General features: G+C 28.2%; 1 protein-coding gene across 1 annotated transcript in view; it reads left to right on the top strand.

The window, feature by feature from the left end:
• The first annotated feature begins 1,178 nt into the window (after window positions 1–1,178).
• The window catches only part of LOC107450344 (Ubiquitin-specific protease 12/46), a 32,020-nt gene continuing 16,031 nt past the window's right edge, over window positions 1,179–17,167 (top strand). The window contains exons 1-3 of the mRNA XM_071187718.1: window positions 1,179–1,375; window positions 6,675–6,755; window positions 9,667–9,892. Of these exons, the coding sequence (XP_071043819.1) occupies window positions 1,373–1,375; window positions 6,675–6,755; window positions 9,667–9,892 (310 nt within the window). The 5' untranslated portion in view covers window positions 1,179–1,372. The remainder of the gene's footprint in view (window positions 1,376–6,674; window positions 6,756–9,666; window positions 9,893–17,167) is intronic.

The following is a 17,167-nucleotide window of genomic DNA, read 5'->3' on the forward strand; positions in this document are numbered from 1 at the left end:
GAGCCGCACTTTGCCGACCACTGGGCTAAGCGTTAGGCATTTTTTAAATTTTACTATAAGTTATTCAGTTTTTCACGCATTTCAGAGATAGCTTCAGTGATAATTTCTAACTTATAGCTCCATTTGAAAAGCAAAAAAAAGTTTATTGCCCAAATTTAAACATTTAATTATTTTATATTCCCTCAATAAAGAATGTTACGTGGTAGCACTTGTTGTCCTCGTCACCAAATTTATATTTTATCGTTGTTTGATACCACGCCTTTTTTTCTTTTCAATTCCTACTATTAGTTCACACTCTCTCTCTTTATATATATTTATATATCTTGTTTAAATTTTCAATCGTTAATAAAATACTTTTTATACATCCACTCAAATTCAACTACATTTTTTTATGATACGATAGAGATTTCATACGATAGAGATATTTTCTTCCAACGAACCATAAGACGCATCGTATTATTAAAACTAACATTACTAATAATGCAGAATTATCCAAAGAAATGATAAAGAAACAGCCATTCAAATTTATTTCAAAGTTAAGAAAATTTAATTACAATGGTGCCAGGAACATAACAGCTTACAAAAGGGATACTCCAAAAATTTCAAAATTTATCTTCTGAAAAGGTATATGAAGGGTGTAATGATCTGTAACAAAATTAAAAGCATCACATCTTGAAAGATAACTCTGAACCAATTTCCCTACCAAATCAATATGATTCAGAGCACATTAGGGAAAATCAATTAAAAAACTCTTCCATGGAACATATTGACTCTGCAAGTAACCCAAGTACTATTATCCATTTCACTAAAGCGAATTTTAGTGTTTAAAACATAATTACATTCAAAATTACTTGCAAGTAATTGAAATATATACCAATTCAACATTTCTATCTCATTACAATCAGAACTCTTGGCGAAATAAATCTTTTGGCGACCATCCATTTCAGCGCAAAGGGTTATTTAAAGTCCGGCGTTAAAGGCAGTGCATTATTAACTAACTTCTCTGCATGTTAAAATGATTTTAAATGTTTTTAATTTAAAATATAGAATTTTAAAACAGTTGCTCGAGTTTTTAATAATTTAAAAGTGTTAGACTTTCCCGTTTTTAAAATATCGATTGACAATACGTGTTTTGATATATCGATAAGAGTCTGATTATTAATATTATGTTTTCCTTCGATTGTCGACGGTGGTTACTCGATGTTTCGTTTGCTTTGCAATGTGATTTTCATGATAGCTAGTTATAATTTATTAAAAATGAAGTTTTTCAATTTTTAGCATTTTACTGTGATCAAAAACTGTCTGTGATTAGTAAATTTAAAGATTGGTGATTTAATTTCACTTTCTAATAAAATGAGTGTAATTTCATAAAATGGTAAATATATATGATTCAAGATATAGTTTCTGTCAAACCGTCCGTAAAAATATATAATTAATTGCTACTTTTTTAATAAACTTAATTAATAAATGAATTCTAGCATATTTGTAGTCATTATAAGAGGTTCTAACCAGGATATTTTAAATCGCATAGTTTTTGCTGTCATAAAGTTTATTATCTTTAACATAAGGTTGCTAACATTTATTTTCTAGCTTTACGTCTATTTAATTTCGCATATTCCTAAAAACTTTAAACTGTTTTATAAATTTGTGATTAAAACATTTGCTTTATGCACTGGAAATTAACTTCCCATTGCTCCTCTGGAAAAATTTACGATAGTTTTTGCTTTCTTATTGCTAAATCTGCAATTCTTTAACTATGTAGGAACTGTTTAAATGATAAATATTTCTTCTTAAATCATTCTGGTGAATATTTTTCTTTTTAATTGTGTTGTATATTTGATGAGAGATATTGTGTATCAAATAGGTATGAGAAATTGGCTAAAGAAATCATTTTAACTGTAAGAAATTTTTCTGTGTGTTGTTATTTAGTCTTGCAGTTAATAATTGGGGGATATTTTCGTATCGTGATCTGCCATGCCAACTACAATCGCAAGGCAAAAAAACATGTAGAGGTTTTCAACTAAAAAACATGTGGCTGTGTGTTATACCCTTCGAGTTGGTCCCTTTCAGTGATGTTTTTTTAAAACTTTTTCGTGGGCAACTGCCCGGAAGTTGCCAAGACTTGGCTATTATTCTGCCACAGATTACAATATGGAATATGGTCGCAATTTATAGTCACAAATTAGTAATGCAATTTATAAGTATAAAAACTAATTATAATTTTAAATACATTCTGAATCTAAATACCTGTTTTGCATTTATGCTTGATATTTTTCCTCTAAGTCATGTTTGGTGAGAAGAAAGTTTTTAAAATAAATATCTTCACATTCAATGTATACAAATTTTGTGATTCATGTAGAATATTTAACTTATGATTAGTAGGAAATTTTGCTAATGGTCTGCTGTTATTTTTAAGTGGCTATTTTTTAAAACATATGGCCACTTTTTTTACAATTTAAAACTTTTAAGCAAATAAATAAAATATTTTAATTTTAATAATGCAAATTAATTTCTAAACATTTCTCAAACTAGTAAACATTAGGGCTGGGCAATGTCAGAATTTCGATATTGTGGTATATTGTGAGCTTCATATCACGATATTATGATATACCGCGGTAATTAAATTGTTATGTATATTATAAATGCTAAGACTATTTTGCAATTAAAAATTAATGTGTTTAAAGAGCATCATTTAAAAAAAATGGGGTACTTATCCTATATTAGCTCGCAGCATAATTATCCCATGGAATCAACTAATTATAAAGCATCATTATTTTAAAACAGAAAAATTTTATTAATATAAACATCAATTACTAATATAAACATCAACACAATTATAAACATCAAAACAGTTATAAACATCAACACAATTATAAACATCAACAATTATAAATATCAACACAATTATAAACATCACAAGGAGATCCGACAATCTCGGATATTTTTAAAATCAGAAGCACGCTATTCTCAAAATGAAACCAAAATCAGTAACTAAGTATACCATGGAGGGTTGATATAACGCGCGGGTGTTTGAAATCCGATATCGCCAATACCACGGATATGACGCATGCGCTTTAAAGTCAAATGATACCACAATATATTGTAGGAGAAATTTCTAGCTGCCGAGAGGAGGTACCGTAAATATTACGCGCAAGCCTTTGAGTTCTTCACCCCTAAATCAATCACGTGCCATACCAATACCTCCTAGATACCATACCATACCGCCACTTCCTCGCCGCCGGTCGGCCGAAGATATTGGCTAGCGGTGAGTACCGAGAGGTGCAGGCATACCGAAGTTCAATAACTCGGTATTGCCGAAGAATATACTTCCGAATATCATTACCGCGGTATCAAAGAAATACCGGTAAATGACGGTATTACGGTATATTGCCCAGGCCTAGTAAACATTTGAAGATTCATTGTTTATATAAAGAACATTTTTTAGATACGAGCGTGAAATAAAGTAATTTTCTGAATACTTAAAAATATTCATAATAATTCCATAATTTATTCAAAAAATAATAATTAAATTGATATGGAGTGCNAGAGCATCATTTAAAAAAAATGGGGTACTTATCCTATATTAGCTCGCAGCATAATTATCCCATGGAATCAACTAATTATAAAGCATCATTATTTTAAAACAGAAAAATTTTATTAATATAAACATCAATTATTAATATAAACATCAACGCAATTATAAACATCAAAACAGTTATAAACATCAACACAATTATAAACATCAACAATTATAAATATCAACACAATTATAAACATCACAAGGAGATCCGACAATCTCTGATATTTTTAAAATCAGAAGCACGCTATTCTCAAAATGAAACCAAAATCAGTAACTAAGTATACCATGGAGGGTTGATATAACGCGCGGGTGTTTGAAATCCGATATCGCCAATACCACGGATATGACGCATGCGCTTTAAAGTCAAATGATACCACAATATATTGTAGGAGAAATTTCTAGCTGCCGAGAGGAGGTACCGTAAATATTACGCGCAAGCCTTTGAGTTCTTCACCCCTAAATCAGTCACGTGCCATACCAATACCTCCTAGATACCATACCATACCGCCACTTCCTCGCCGCCGGTCGGCCGAAGATATTGGCTAGCGGTGTCGGTGAGTACCGAGAGGTGCAGGCATACCGAAGTTCAATAACTCGGTATTGCCGAAGAATATACTTCCGAATATCATTACCGCGGTATCAAAGAAATACCGGTAAATGACGGTATTACGGTATATTGCCCAGGCCTAGTAAACATTTGAAGATTCATTGTTTATATAAAGAACATTTTTTAGATACGAGCGTGAAATAAAGTAATTTTCTGAATACAGTAGGGAACCGATTATCCGGAACGGTCGGGACCATCGTTATTCCGGATAACTGATTTTTCCGGTTTTCTGAATCGCTACAAAAAGCCGTTTTTTTATTGTTAAACCTAACGAAAAAAAAAAAAAATTTGGAAATAATCTTAGAAATAAGAAAAAACGATGAAGTAATACACTAATGATTATTTCCAAAATGATGGTAAGGTAAACATCTTTAAAAAAAGGAAGAAAAATCATAAAATCTTACGAGCAAAAGAAAAAATTTTTTTAAAAAATGGCGAGAAAATATATCGAATTTTGTTCCGGTTTTTTGGTTTTCCGGTTTTCTGATTTCCGGATAACGGGTTCTGTACTGTACTTAAAAATATTCATAATAATTCCATAATTTATTCAAAAAATAATAATTAAATTGATATGGAGTGCATCTTCATCAAAAACAGTAATGATTGGCAGACAATTTTGTAATTGTTATATATATTTAATGCAATTAATATATATAACAACTGCCCTGTGGCTGCTGTCAGCTTTGTCCCTATGGCATATAAGTTTATTATGAGGGGGCATAATTAACATACCAAGTCCCACTAGCCCTCTATATTTCACAAATAGCAAAATAAATTTTTCATATTTGTTGTGAAGATATTAAGTAAGTCTGTAACGATATTAATCTCTTTTTTTTTTATCTTTAAGGAATTTAATTTGATAGCAGTCGAAGAAATTTTTCTTTGTTTGTTAGAAATAATGTGGAGGACTTAAAGAGATTTTTCATTATTGCGAGAGACATACACATCGTCTGTCCCACCAATAACGCCCATGTTACTATGCTTGAAGGGATTGAATAGCCAAAATTTTAAATATTAATGTAATTTTAAATATTAATGCAATTATCCCGGTTAATCATAATGAAACAAAGCCTTAATCCTTTATTTAATAGTAGAATAATATTCATATTGCATAATATAATTATTTATCTTTGACAATTGATCTTAAAGTTTATAATACAATTCTGTTATAGTTTGTTATTTCCTATGTTAAATGTTGTTAAAATGTATATATTTTAATCATTCGATAATATACTTATTGCTTTTTGCACCCTTACAATATCACATCTAGTTGCAGGATCTCCTGATTTTTGCATGAGATTTTCTTTTTGATTTATAATGAATTTGACCTCACTGCATATAATTAATTTAAATTTGTATATGAAATCCCTAGCACTATTCTTTAATGTAAAATGCATTGTTAGAATAATTCCTACTGATAAATTTAAAATTAATTGTTAGATACCAGCACTACTAAGAATTTTAACTACACAGTGTGAAATACACTAACATGCCTGATTCCGTGAGCACTGATTCAAGCTCATATAAATTATTTCAACTTTTAATTTTAGTAATAAATATAAATTATGTACAACAAAACAGAAAAATATTTACTACCTTTTTAGAGCTGATACGTAAAATAAATTATAATAAAATTTAATTCAATTTAAATCAAAATTTGAAATAGAATTCAAGTTGTCTCCAATAAAACATAAATATTTTCCTCTCCTCAGTTTTGGTACCTGGGAAAAACTTCCCTTTTTTCCTATGCCACTGATTATCTATGCTTTTTTTTTTTGTTATTCCGCCTGATCATTAACTTGGATAATCAGCATATTGTTATATCTTATAAAAAGGGAGGAAAATGCAATTCTGGTATTTAACTTTTATTAGATGTTAAAATATTTTGTACTTTATTTGTGATATGGTATTACTTTTTTTCTAAAAGAATGAAAAAAAGCTTCAGAACATTAGATATGATTCCAATCCTGGGAATAAGAGTAAACAATTCAAAATCTTTCTAATATTAATAAAATATACCTTAATAGATTCACATTTGATATGAAAAAATATTTCAGGCATAGATGCAAATTTATAAAGTATTTCGTTGGCTGTAATATTAATATGTAAATATATAATTATGGTAAATAATTGATATAATAATAAACTGTAATTATAATAATAATAATACATTAATTATTAGTAATATAAATTATAGTCCTGTATGCAAGTCTTGTATACTGGACTTACACTAGAATTATCCTAATATGGAAAAATGAAATAAATGGCAAACTTTTTTTTTCCTGTTTTCTGTGAGAGAAGAGCATGAAAGGTTCCAATTGAAAAGGTTTTAGTAATTGTTGGAAAAAAATGTTTTATTGATTTCTACTAATCTTGGTGTTTCTTTTAAGAATGCTTCTTGTATTGTGTGAACATTATGTTAGTAAAATGTTAATTTGATACATTTTTATTATTTAATGCTTAAAAGCAAACCTATTTACTTTTTAGGGAGCAAATGCTTCTCAGTTGGAGAAAGAAATAGGACATGATCAGTTTCCATCCAATGAGCATTATTTTGGACTTGTGAATGTAAGTAGTTTTTTTATTGCTCAAAAGTAGTACCGACTTTTATGAGGTATTATTGTAAAATTTGGGGTTCTAGTGGTTGCCTTGTACGTATATGAAATACAGTAAAAGCTTGATTATTCAAAATGCAACTAACCAAAATCTCAATAACTAGCGTTTTTGGAAGTTTGCAAAATTTTTTTATATTTCATGGAAAGTCCTGTGTCTAGAAATCATTGGACTTCAGGAAGTGTGGAAGATAGATTTTTTCTGTCAAGTTCTTAATATAAACAAAGATTAAAACATGCATCATTCTGTAAAAGATAAATAATTAACATCAATTTTTTCCACAATGGCATTTTGTTGTTGATTTAAATTTTGTTGATTGATTTCCTGAAGAATGTTTGGTATTTTAAAATAGATGTCACTGATCAAATAAAAAAGTAAGTAGTTATGTGGAACTTCCTCTTTGATGAATAACGACCTTTTTCTCCTTTTTTTTTTCACTTGATGTGAGAAATTAGAAGCATAGATATTCAAATAAAAATGACATTGAAAAATAAGCTTCAGATTGGGAAAGTAAATCAATCCTATTTAATAATAATAATTATTATAAAAAAATGTTAAATAAAGAACAGAATGGAGCTGGTTGTTATAAATGTTTTCATTGAAAGTTATAATTTTGATCAAAAAACTAAAGTTCTGTCTTTCAAACACTTACTAATATGATAAATAAGTACTAGTTTTGTGTTTATATATTGCTATATGTGGAGTTTTTTTTTTAGTTTTTCTCCTTTAGTGCCACTGCCCGTTTTATCCTACACTAATATTTTTGTAAGGTCATGTCCGACTTTGATAAATGCTTAAAAATTGACCTTATTACCTACAGGTCTAATTCTTTCAAAATTAAATATTTTGATAATGAATTAAGAATGTTTCTTCAAACATTCTTAATGGAAAAATATAAATAAGTAGCCTGAACATTGATAGACTAAACCCATCTAATTCTAAACACTGTGTTGATTACATGTACTTTTATAGAAATTTTTTTTTCTCCTTTAATTGATATCATCTGAATCAATTCTTGTAATTTGGGACATTTTAACAAATTTGTGAAAAAACCATATTTAATATAATTTTTAACTTATGAAATATTTTTTTAACAATAATTTTAGCAATAGGTGCATTCTGGTTTAAATGTGGAATTACAAAGCTATTTAGTTTTGCTATAATTCTTTTTTTAATAGACTGTTGTTTCTCCACACTAACCCCACTATACGGGGCTAAAGTGGACAAGCTAGATAAATTATTAAGTTGTCATTTATTTCTACTCTGAAAGGTATGTCTAAAGCCAAAATAAATTCAATTTCAATCTAAACCTTAATGGAAAATAAATGTTGACATATTTTAATTAAAATACTAATTTATGATAGAGCATTACATTATACCAAAAAAACCTTTTAAATGCAAATCAATACATTTTAAAATCATCATGCAATTTGATTTATTTCAAAGCAGAGCACCAGTTTTAAGTTGAAGCAATTCTAATAACTGTAGTTTTAACTTGATAAATAAATGTTTCGAATGGGCAACACACAAACTGCATGGCTTGGCAATATATATCCCTCACTGGTGCAAGGAAAATAACTCACAAAAGAGATGACTGTACCAGTCACCGATTTTCTGTTTTAGCTTAATGTATGGCAAAAATTCTTCCTTAATACAGTACAACCTCGAAAATCTGGACTTCTGAAATCCGGAAATCTCTAAAATCCGGACTCATACGTCCAGTTCGTCAGAAAAAAATTTCAAAAGAAAAAGTTTAAAAAAATCGCTTAAAATAAAAATTTTAATGCAAGAGTGCAAAACCACAACTCTTCTCCAACAATGAAGCAGTAGATGAAGAGGTAGGGGTGGGGAGTGAATGAAAGCTCATAGCTGATAAGGAAATGCCAGTCATTCTTATCAGCTCTGTATAGATAACACAATATAAAGGGGAATCCCCTCCTCCAACAATGAAGCAGTAGATGAAGAGGTAGGGGTGGGGAGTGAATGAAATCTCATAGCTGATAAGGAAATTCCAGTCAATCTTATCAGCTCTGTATAGTTAACAAAGAATATAAAGGGGAATCCCCTCCTCCTGAAGGCATCTGTTCAGTGATAAGTTGAAATTCAGCTCATGTTTTAAGCCTATATTTTTAGTTTTAATTGCTAATATTATGTTATCTAAACGATCGATTATGGGGGGAAATGCCGAAAGTTTGTTTTTTAATGTCTATTATTTATTATTTAAAGAGTATATTTATGTTAAAATTGACGTCGAAGGTCTACACACGCGCGTTTAGTCGCAAAATCGGCCTGGCAACTTCGAAAGTTTGATAATTCTATCAATTTAAGTAAGGTATCTAAAATCCGGAAATTTCGGAAATCCGGACCTTCTAAACCCCCCAGCAGTCCGGATTTTCGAGGTTGCACTGTATTTCTACATAGAGTTATATTCCTTTAACAAACTTGATAAAACATCTCCTTTAGATTTAAAAACCTTTCAACAGCGATTTAATATAAATATGTAATACTAAATTCTTTACTTAATATTGAAACCACTAAATGTAAAGGTATGTTAATCTACAAAATTATTCATATTTCGAAATAACATCAAATTGCATTTGTAACCAGTTCAGATTTCTTCTATTGGAAGTTGAAACTTGGAGAGAGAAACCAATTGAAGATTTGACATCAGTGATAGAAAAGTATCTATAATAATTTTTATCATGCTACAGAAAACAAAAAATAAATAAATAAATCAAAAATTTTTTTCCCCCCAATGTATGAATACTTCCTCTTCATTACTTTTTATATGCATTCAATATTCCTTAATTACAGCATCTCCTTATCTTTTTTGTTTGGCAATAATATACATAAATATTTTTTTCAGTTTGGAAACACTTGTTATTGTAATTCAGTTCTTCAAGCTTTGTACTTTTGCAAGCCTTTTCGAGAGAAAGTTCTTGATTATAAAGCTAAAAATAAAAGAACCAAGGAAACTTTATTAACATGTTTGGCAGATTTATTTTATAATATTGCTACTCAAAAGAAGAAAACTGGAACTATAGCTCCAAAGAAGTTTATTGCACGCTTAAGAAAAGAAAATGGTAAGTGTTAATTATGTAACAAATAATTCATTAACCTGTTTTCTACTGTATGTACCCTATTTAACCTATTGTACCTATTTAACCTATTTTAACCCTGTTTTGACCATATTACTTTTAGTGAAAAAAATTTTTTGTATGCTTTTCTGTACAGTTAGTTTAGCAAAGATAGTATAGCAAAGAAACCAAATTATTAATTTTCTGTGGTTTCAGTTGAAGTAAGTTTCTCAATAAATTGAAAATTTTTAAAGTTTTGCTTTCTTTGATTCTTTATTGTTGGTATTATTTAGAAATATGTACAGTGGTTTGTAAATTGCATACTCGCTATTCATAATTAAAAAAAAAAAATATTTTTAAAGTTTTTAAAAAAAAAATCCTTGAACTGTGGAGTAATGTACGCTGTTCACCACATTGGGTATGTTGAACTATTGAAAGATAAATGTTATCCAATTTTTTATTTGCATTACTTTCTATAAAAATGGTTTTTTCATTTGAAATGCTAAAGATTAATTGATACCAGAGCACCCGTCCAGGAGGTGCGCTCAACATTCGGTGCAATCGCAAGGAACAGGCGGCACTTACCAGGCTTATCAGCGGCCACCTTTAGTCCCTTTCATTCGAGGGTAGTGTTAAAACCTACCCAAACTGCCCCAGGTGCCACAACATGCAGGCTTCTCCCCAACGTATCCTGGACTGTCGTGGTCTAGACATAGACGACATTCTAAATAACCTACTTTTGGTGGTCGATTTCCTCCGGGTCATGAGTTTCATGGACATTGTTTAGCCCTGCTAACTTTGGGGATAAGGAAGAGAAAAAAAAGAAGAACCTTCAATCATATTAAAACAAAAGAGATAATCATTCTTACTGCACACAATTGAAGAGCTTACTGTTGGTCTTTGAGGAGAATTCGTTCAGATTAAAAGTCTGGGGATATCTGCTGTTATGGTTATAAGAGAAAGAACATTTCTAACGGGTTTGCATCGGATGAATGAAAGAGTTAGTTGGCTTCAAAGAAAAGATTTTCATAACGACCTATGCCAAGGTCCAGACAAAATTATTCGCCCCTCACCCCTATCCAATGGGACTTATTTTTGTAACCATTTTATCCACCACCACACAACAAGACTGACATCTGGGGGAGTTCTGAAACCTGCACAATCTTGGAAGAAGCAGATAAGTGACATTTAAAAAAAAGAAAAGGGGGGGGGGGTTTCTTGGGGAAAGTTTTTATTTTTATCTTACTTAAATATAATGCATTCATTTATATTGATAAATCTATTAATTCTAAATCGTATTATATTGCTAAATCTATTAATTCAGTGGATGACGGAGGTAACTGACGCTATTTAAGAATTTTTTGAACTGAAGAACAAGGTAAGTGTGCTTGGCAACAAATATACAACAAATAACCCTGGAAAGTCACTAGCTTGTAACATATAAACTTTAAATGTCATTTACTCAAATTTACTATTATCTCAGTTACTTACTTCTTCCACTCATCTCTTCAAATATATATTGAGTTTTATTAAAAATTTTTTAATACTTACATTAATTTATTTTCCATGACAAAATAGTTTAAAATAATTTCTAGAAAATTGAAGATATCAAAGGACATCAAATAATTCAAGGAATCAAATGATAGCTGTGCCATGAAAGTAATTTCTTCATGCAATATAATAATTCAATTATACCTTTGGGGGTACTGAATTGGAGATTGATTGTTCTCTGCTTCAGGTCAAAATTATGTGGATGAATGTATGAATGGGTTCGCTCTATGAACGGATTTGACACATGGGTGTGGCAGTAGTTGAATTCTTGGATAAGAAAGAATCTGAAAACAAAAACAATCCCACCCTTGCCATAATAGCCTATGGCAGCAGTAACAACAATTTAATAATTTATTGTGTACTTAGTATGCAGACATCTACAATCTCAAAATTCTATACTTGTAAAAATTTTGTTCTTAATCACGATTCCTTAAAAATAATGCAATAATTAATAACATTTTAAAGTTGAAATACTCTGCAAATTTCTTGTGTAATTTTTAAGAATGCAGGTACACAATATTTTGTTAAAATTATCTTTTTTTTTGTCTAATTATCTGCAGAACTAATACTTACACATTTTAGTTTGATAAAAGGTCAAAAGCAATGTTTCTGACCAACTTTTTATTTGATGTAATTAAAACTTGTTTAATGTAATTTTTGTAAAAAAAATTAACAAAATGCAAACAAAACAAAGGTATTTGTAAGAGAATATTAATTATATAACTCTATGAAATAACTGGAATAATGCTTCTAATAAAGTTTCTCTGACCTATCCTGCTTTTTTGTGGATCAACAAACCCCATGTTATGGGTTTGACGAAAGATCATAATTTCTCTCTTTATCATATAAAATTAAATGGCTACAGGTATTTACTGAATTTAAGATATAAACATTTTTAAATTAATTATTAATGTAATTATTTTTTAATTATTTTAATTTATATCTCTATTCTTATAGAAATTAATTGTAGAAGGTGAAATAATAGAATTCTAAAAGTCACTTAACCGTGCTATATTATGACTTGTTGAAATAAAAATGGCCCCCTTTACCTGTGCCAAGTGATTCTTTCATAGGATTTGTATTATTAGTGATGCACCATGTTAATAGAGAAAACAAACAAAAATAATCAATTGCATCAAAATAATTAAGCCTAGTCGAATGAGCCCCAGGGCCAACTTATCCTGTCCCTCCCTATGTCAAGAAAAGTGTGAACATTTTTTTGATATGCTGTTTATTTATCCAATGTTCTGTTTATTTATGGAATCATTATTAATATTTTCTGTCTTCAACAGCATAAGTTGCTTTTTAGGGTAACAATCAAGTAATTGCCAGTTGAAACTTTTTGTCTAATTTTTGTAACTGAGTTTCATTGTAAATAAAACAATAATTAGTCTTGTATGCAGAATCTTAGATTGTCTGTGGTGATTAGTATTAAGACTTTTCTTTATTTAGTATGGTATACATCATTTTTAATTTACATTTTTACTGATTTGTGTTTAAAAAACATTTTACGAACATTAGACATAAAATTTTTATTTCTTAAGATAAATTAATATTGTTAAAAAATTCAGATCTATTTTATCTTTACAACTGACCCGTAAACTATTTGCCATGAAGCCTGGTTTTCTTGTTATGCATGACAATTTACTTAATCAGATGTTGCCATTAAAATCTACACTATTTGCTGAAAAAAAGCAGACTTTATATTTATAATTTTGAATCACTTGCTCTGAATTTTTATTACTTGTTAATTGTTTTCTTGAAGCATGTTTTGTTTGAAGCATGTTCTCAAAGCATAAAGAGCATGTTTTGTTTAATTTAATTTTATATTTTAATTTTTTCATTGAATAAAAATTTCCATGAACTACCATATAGAGGTTTCACACCTGAGTAAATATTTTTTTTTAGTTATAACATTGATATAGAATGGTAGTAATTAGTGCATTTTTCTTTTTTAACTCTTCACCCTCATGAGTCCAAATATCCAGTAGTTGATACATATAATAAATGGATCATGCCCTCTTGTACTGAGAAGCATACTAGTCTACAATTATAATCTTTGTAGCTATTATGATTGAAATTTGCTATTGATTTTGTACTTTTTCTTTCTTAACATTTTTGTGAAAAGTTGACTAATATCGAAATTTTCTGTTTATCATATGAACATGTGCATTAAAATAAGTAAGTATATTATGGAAATGATGTGTCATTATATATATATATATTTATATACTATATTCCTTAATTTTTATACTACTTGAAGAATCTCTTTTCTTTCAGTTTTCGATAACTCAAATGAATAAGAAATACAAAATATGTAGAAAATGTATTACATAAAGCATATTTTGAATTAGGTGAAGAATTCCACAATAAATATAATTCATTAATTTTTTGTATGGTACAGTTGCAGTACAATAGTTTTGATATCAACTTGATGCAGTTGTTATTGCTTTGAATAAAAAAAACATATTATGTATCAATAAATTCTCTTTTAAAAAAATTAGGGCATAAAGAAATACATTAATAGTTTCTTCTTTAAGGTTAGAGCATATGAGAAAGCTAGCATTTTTTTATCGATGCACACCAAAATGGCAAAAGTGTGGCCCAGATGGATGTAGCGCCACTCTACGACAAAAAACTTAAATATCAATTGAATTGATGAATTAATGAGTTTATCGTTTTCTTTTATTATTAATTGAATTTATAAAGTTCTTTATAATTGTTTGATCATTTGTTTTATTTTAGTTCTATTTGGATAAGGAACTAAATTTGTTAATTGAGACANTATATATTTTTTTTTTAAGAAATAAAATCATTTCAAAATCATTTGAATTTTCTTGCTTTCATTGATTTCTGAAATAATTGTATGTGTATATATGATTATTTTTCTTCACATGTCACAGCCTTCTAAAGTTTAAGATAATTGTGAGCATTATTATCTTCTTCACAAAAATCTTTTTATAAATATCAAATACACATATTTCATAGGTAATCTTCTAATTACTAAATTAGAACATAATTGTAGAAAAATTTGTTAGATCAAATTAATTTCATTTAAGTTTATTCAATGCATATTTTATCCTATTTTTTTTGTCCTTTTTATTGTATAACGATAAAATATTCATTTAAAATTTGTTATTTGCTTTACAATTGACAATTAGTTATTTCTTTATGTTTCTAAATATTAATTGAAGTTCAATTATTTTTTGCAGTCTCTAACCAAAAAAAAATTTTTTTTGAAGGCATTAATCATTGTTTTAAAAAACTACTTTTTACTTTAATGTAATTTTAGTTTTGTTATTCAGAAATGCAGTAACTTTGCTAGTTGCAGTTCTTCTTTTATAGTATTTTTTCTATGTTGCTTCAATATTGTTAAAATCAACACTTGTTTAAAAAGTGCTGATTTCTAAAAAAAAAATGTTTTTTTTTAAAAAAAAAACAAACACTTTACATATTTTATGAATAATTTCCATCTTCAGTAATCTGTTAGATCACCTGTTTCAAAATGTGCCAAATCTGAAGAAACCAAACCTGGTCAAGGTTTTTAAAGTGTCTCCTAAGGAAAAAAAAAAGCTTTTGCGAAGCAGTTTTGCATCTTATACTTAAAAAACAAAATAGTTCTAATTATTATTTGAATAAAAATTTCAAATAATTGTAGTTAAATCAACTTGATCAATTCATCTAACCATTTCAAAACACTTAGTGTATTCAAATCCTAAAATTTCAAAAAGCACTCATTTTATTTAAAAATTCTCTATTTTTTTGAGACAGCAATGTTTACTTATTTTTAAAAATATTTTTTTTGCTGGTTAAAGACTTAATGCTAAAAATGCATATAAAAAATTTCCACATTTTCATTAAGAAATTATTTAGCGGTTAATTTGTTTTACCTGTGCAACTTTTTATAATGTGATTATTTAAGAATATATTTTATACCATATCTTGAGAGCTGTTGTGTTAATGCAGAAATTCTTTTTAATATGAAAAGAATTGTGAATAAAAAACACTTTTAGAAAAAGATGGCATCAGAAAACATTAAGAATATGAAATTTTGTAAAATTAAAAAATTTAGTAGGTAGAGTACTATTATCTGCAACTTCACTACATAAAATAAGTGGTTTATATAATTTTTTGATTGATTCTATTGCCTCAGTGTTATTTCTCATGAAGAAGGAACTTTGGGAAGGGAGGGGCTTCTTCAAGTTAATCTAAGTCGCATTAGCCTATGTCACAGTAATTTTCCTTTTATTGTTCCTTTTTATTTTTAGTCATACTTAATTTTTTTTAAAACATCCTATTTTTTACGAATGCAAATGCAGATTTTAAAATAATCAATTTGAAGAATCAAGGGATTTGAATTTTTAATCCAACAGCTTTTTATTACAATGCTAGTAAAATTTCTTAAAATTTAATTTCCCGAACTTAGGGGTCCACTAATTGTATGCATGATTCAGACATATAGCTTTATCTGCAGGATCCATTGCTTTAAACTACTGGGAATTCAGTCATTTTATGAAAAAATTACTCAATTAACAATTCTAAATTCAAATTTTAATGGTAATAAATTTAGAGGCCATATTTATTAATTTCAACAAATGCAATATTTTAAGATTTCTTTTCCCATTGTTTTTAGAAATGTAAAAATAAATACTTTAAGTAATTAATTGGATATTAAAATAAAATTTTTTTTGTTTTTTTTAACATTTTTTTGTGAAAAGGGAATCTTTTTTCAGTATTTTGAGATTTTTAAAAATTTTTTCAGGAAATGCGAAAATAGACTTCCTACTCGACATTGTTTCAGGAAAGTTGAAAATAAACTTTCTACTCTATCAATTATGTATTAAAATATGAAATTTTTTTAAATAATTTTCTTATATCGTAGAGTTTTATAGTTTCACGGTTTTATATTTCTTTCTCTTATCTGATTTTAAAAGAATTTGCAGTTATTGATTTGTCTCTTTTATCTGATTTTAAGAAGATTCAATTCCAATCAACAATACTGCAATAATATATTAGAAATTTTATGCAAAGAATTGTGGGATGCTTCACTAATAAATTGTTTTTGCACAAAATATTTAGCCACATATTTACCATGTTTTTATTTTGAGATTTTTGAAATCCACTTTAAAATTAATGAAGAAAGAAATCTTGAACTCTCAGGGATCTGTCTAGGTTTTTCTGAGAGGTACCTATTTTGTGAAAATATAGACATAATTTGTGAAAAATTGAAAATTATATTAAAAAATCAATACCAAAATATGGATTTATCGTTTCTTAAGGGATACAAAAATAAAATTATAAGAAAATGTATTTTGTGAAACTGCCGTTTTTTCTAAAGTTGAGTTTGTGAAACTACCATTTTTCCTAAAGTTGAATTTGTGAAGGTACCGCTAAACGGTAGTAAATTTGGCCTGGGCAGACCCCTGACTCTATTGCAAATTTTAAGTACAACTTCAATTTACCATTTATCTCACAACCTATATTCATTATGAACAATAGATAAAGGAAAACTACAAATGTGGATCAGCATAAAATAAAAATAAGGACTTTGAAGTATGAAAAGCAATAAAGAAGTAATGGACTTGAAAATTAAGAAATTTACAATAATCATAAAAAAATTATGTACACTTCAAAAATATTTATAAAGCAAAACAAAACTGAGGAAACACATTTATTTATTTTAAATATATAGAAATTTTGGTATGTACACACTTTTTTAATTTCAATACAAACAAATTT

The sequence above is a fragment of the Parasteatoda tepidariorum genome, chromosome X1 (assembly GCF_043381705.1).
Source record: "Parasteatoda tepidariorum isolate YZ-2023 chromosome X1, CAS_Ptep_4.0, whole genome shotgun sequence".
NCBI lineage: Eukaryota > Metazoa > Arthropoda > Arachnida > Araneae > Theridiidae > Parasteatoda > Parasteatoda tepidariorum.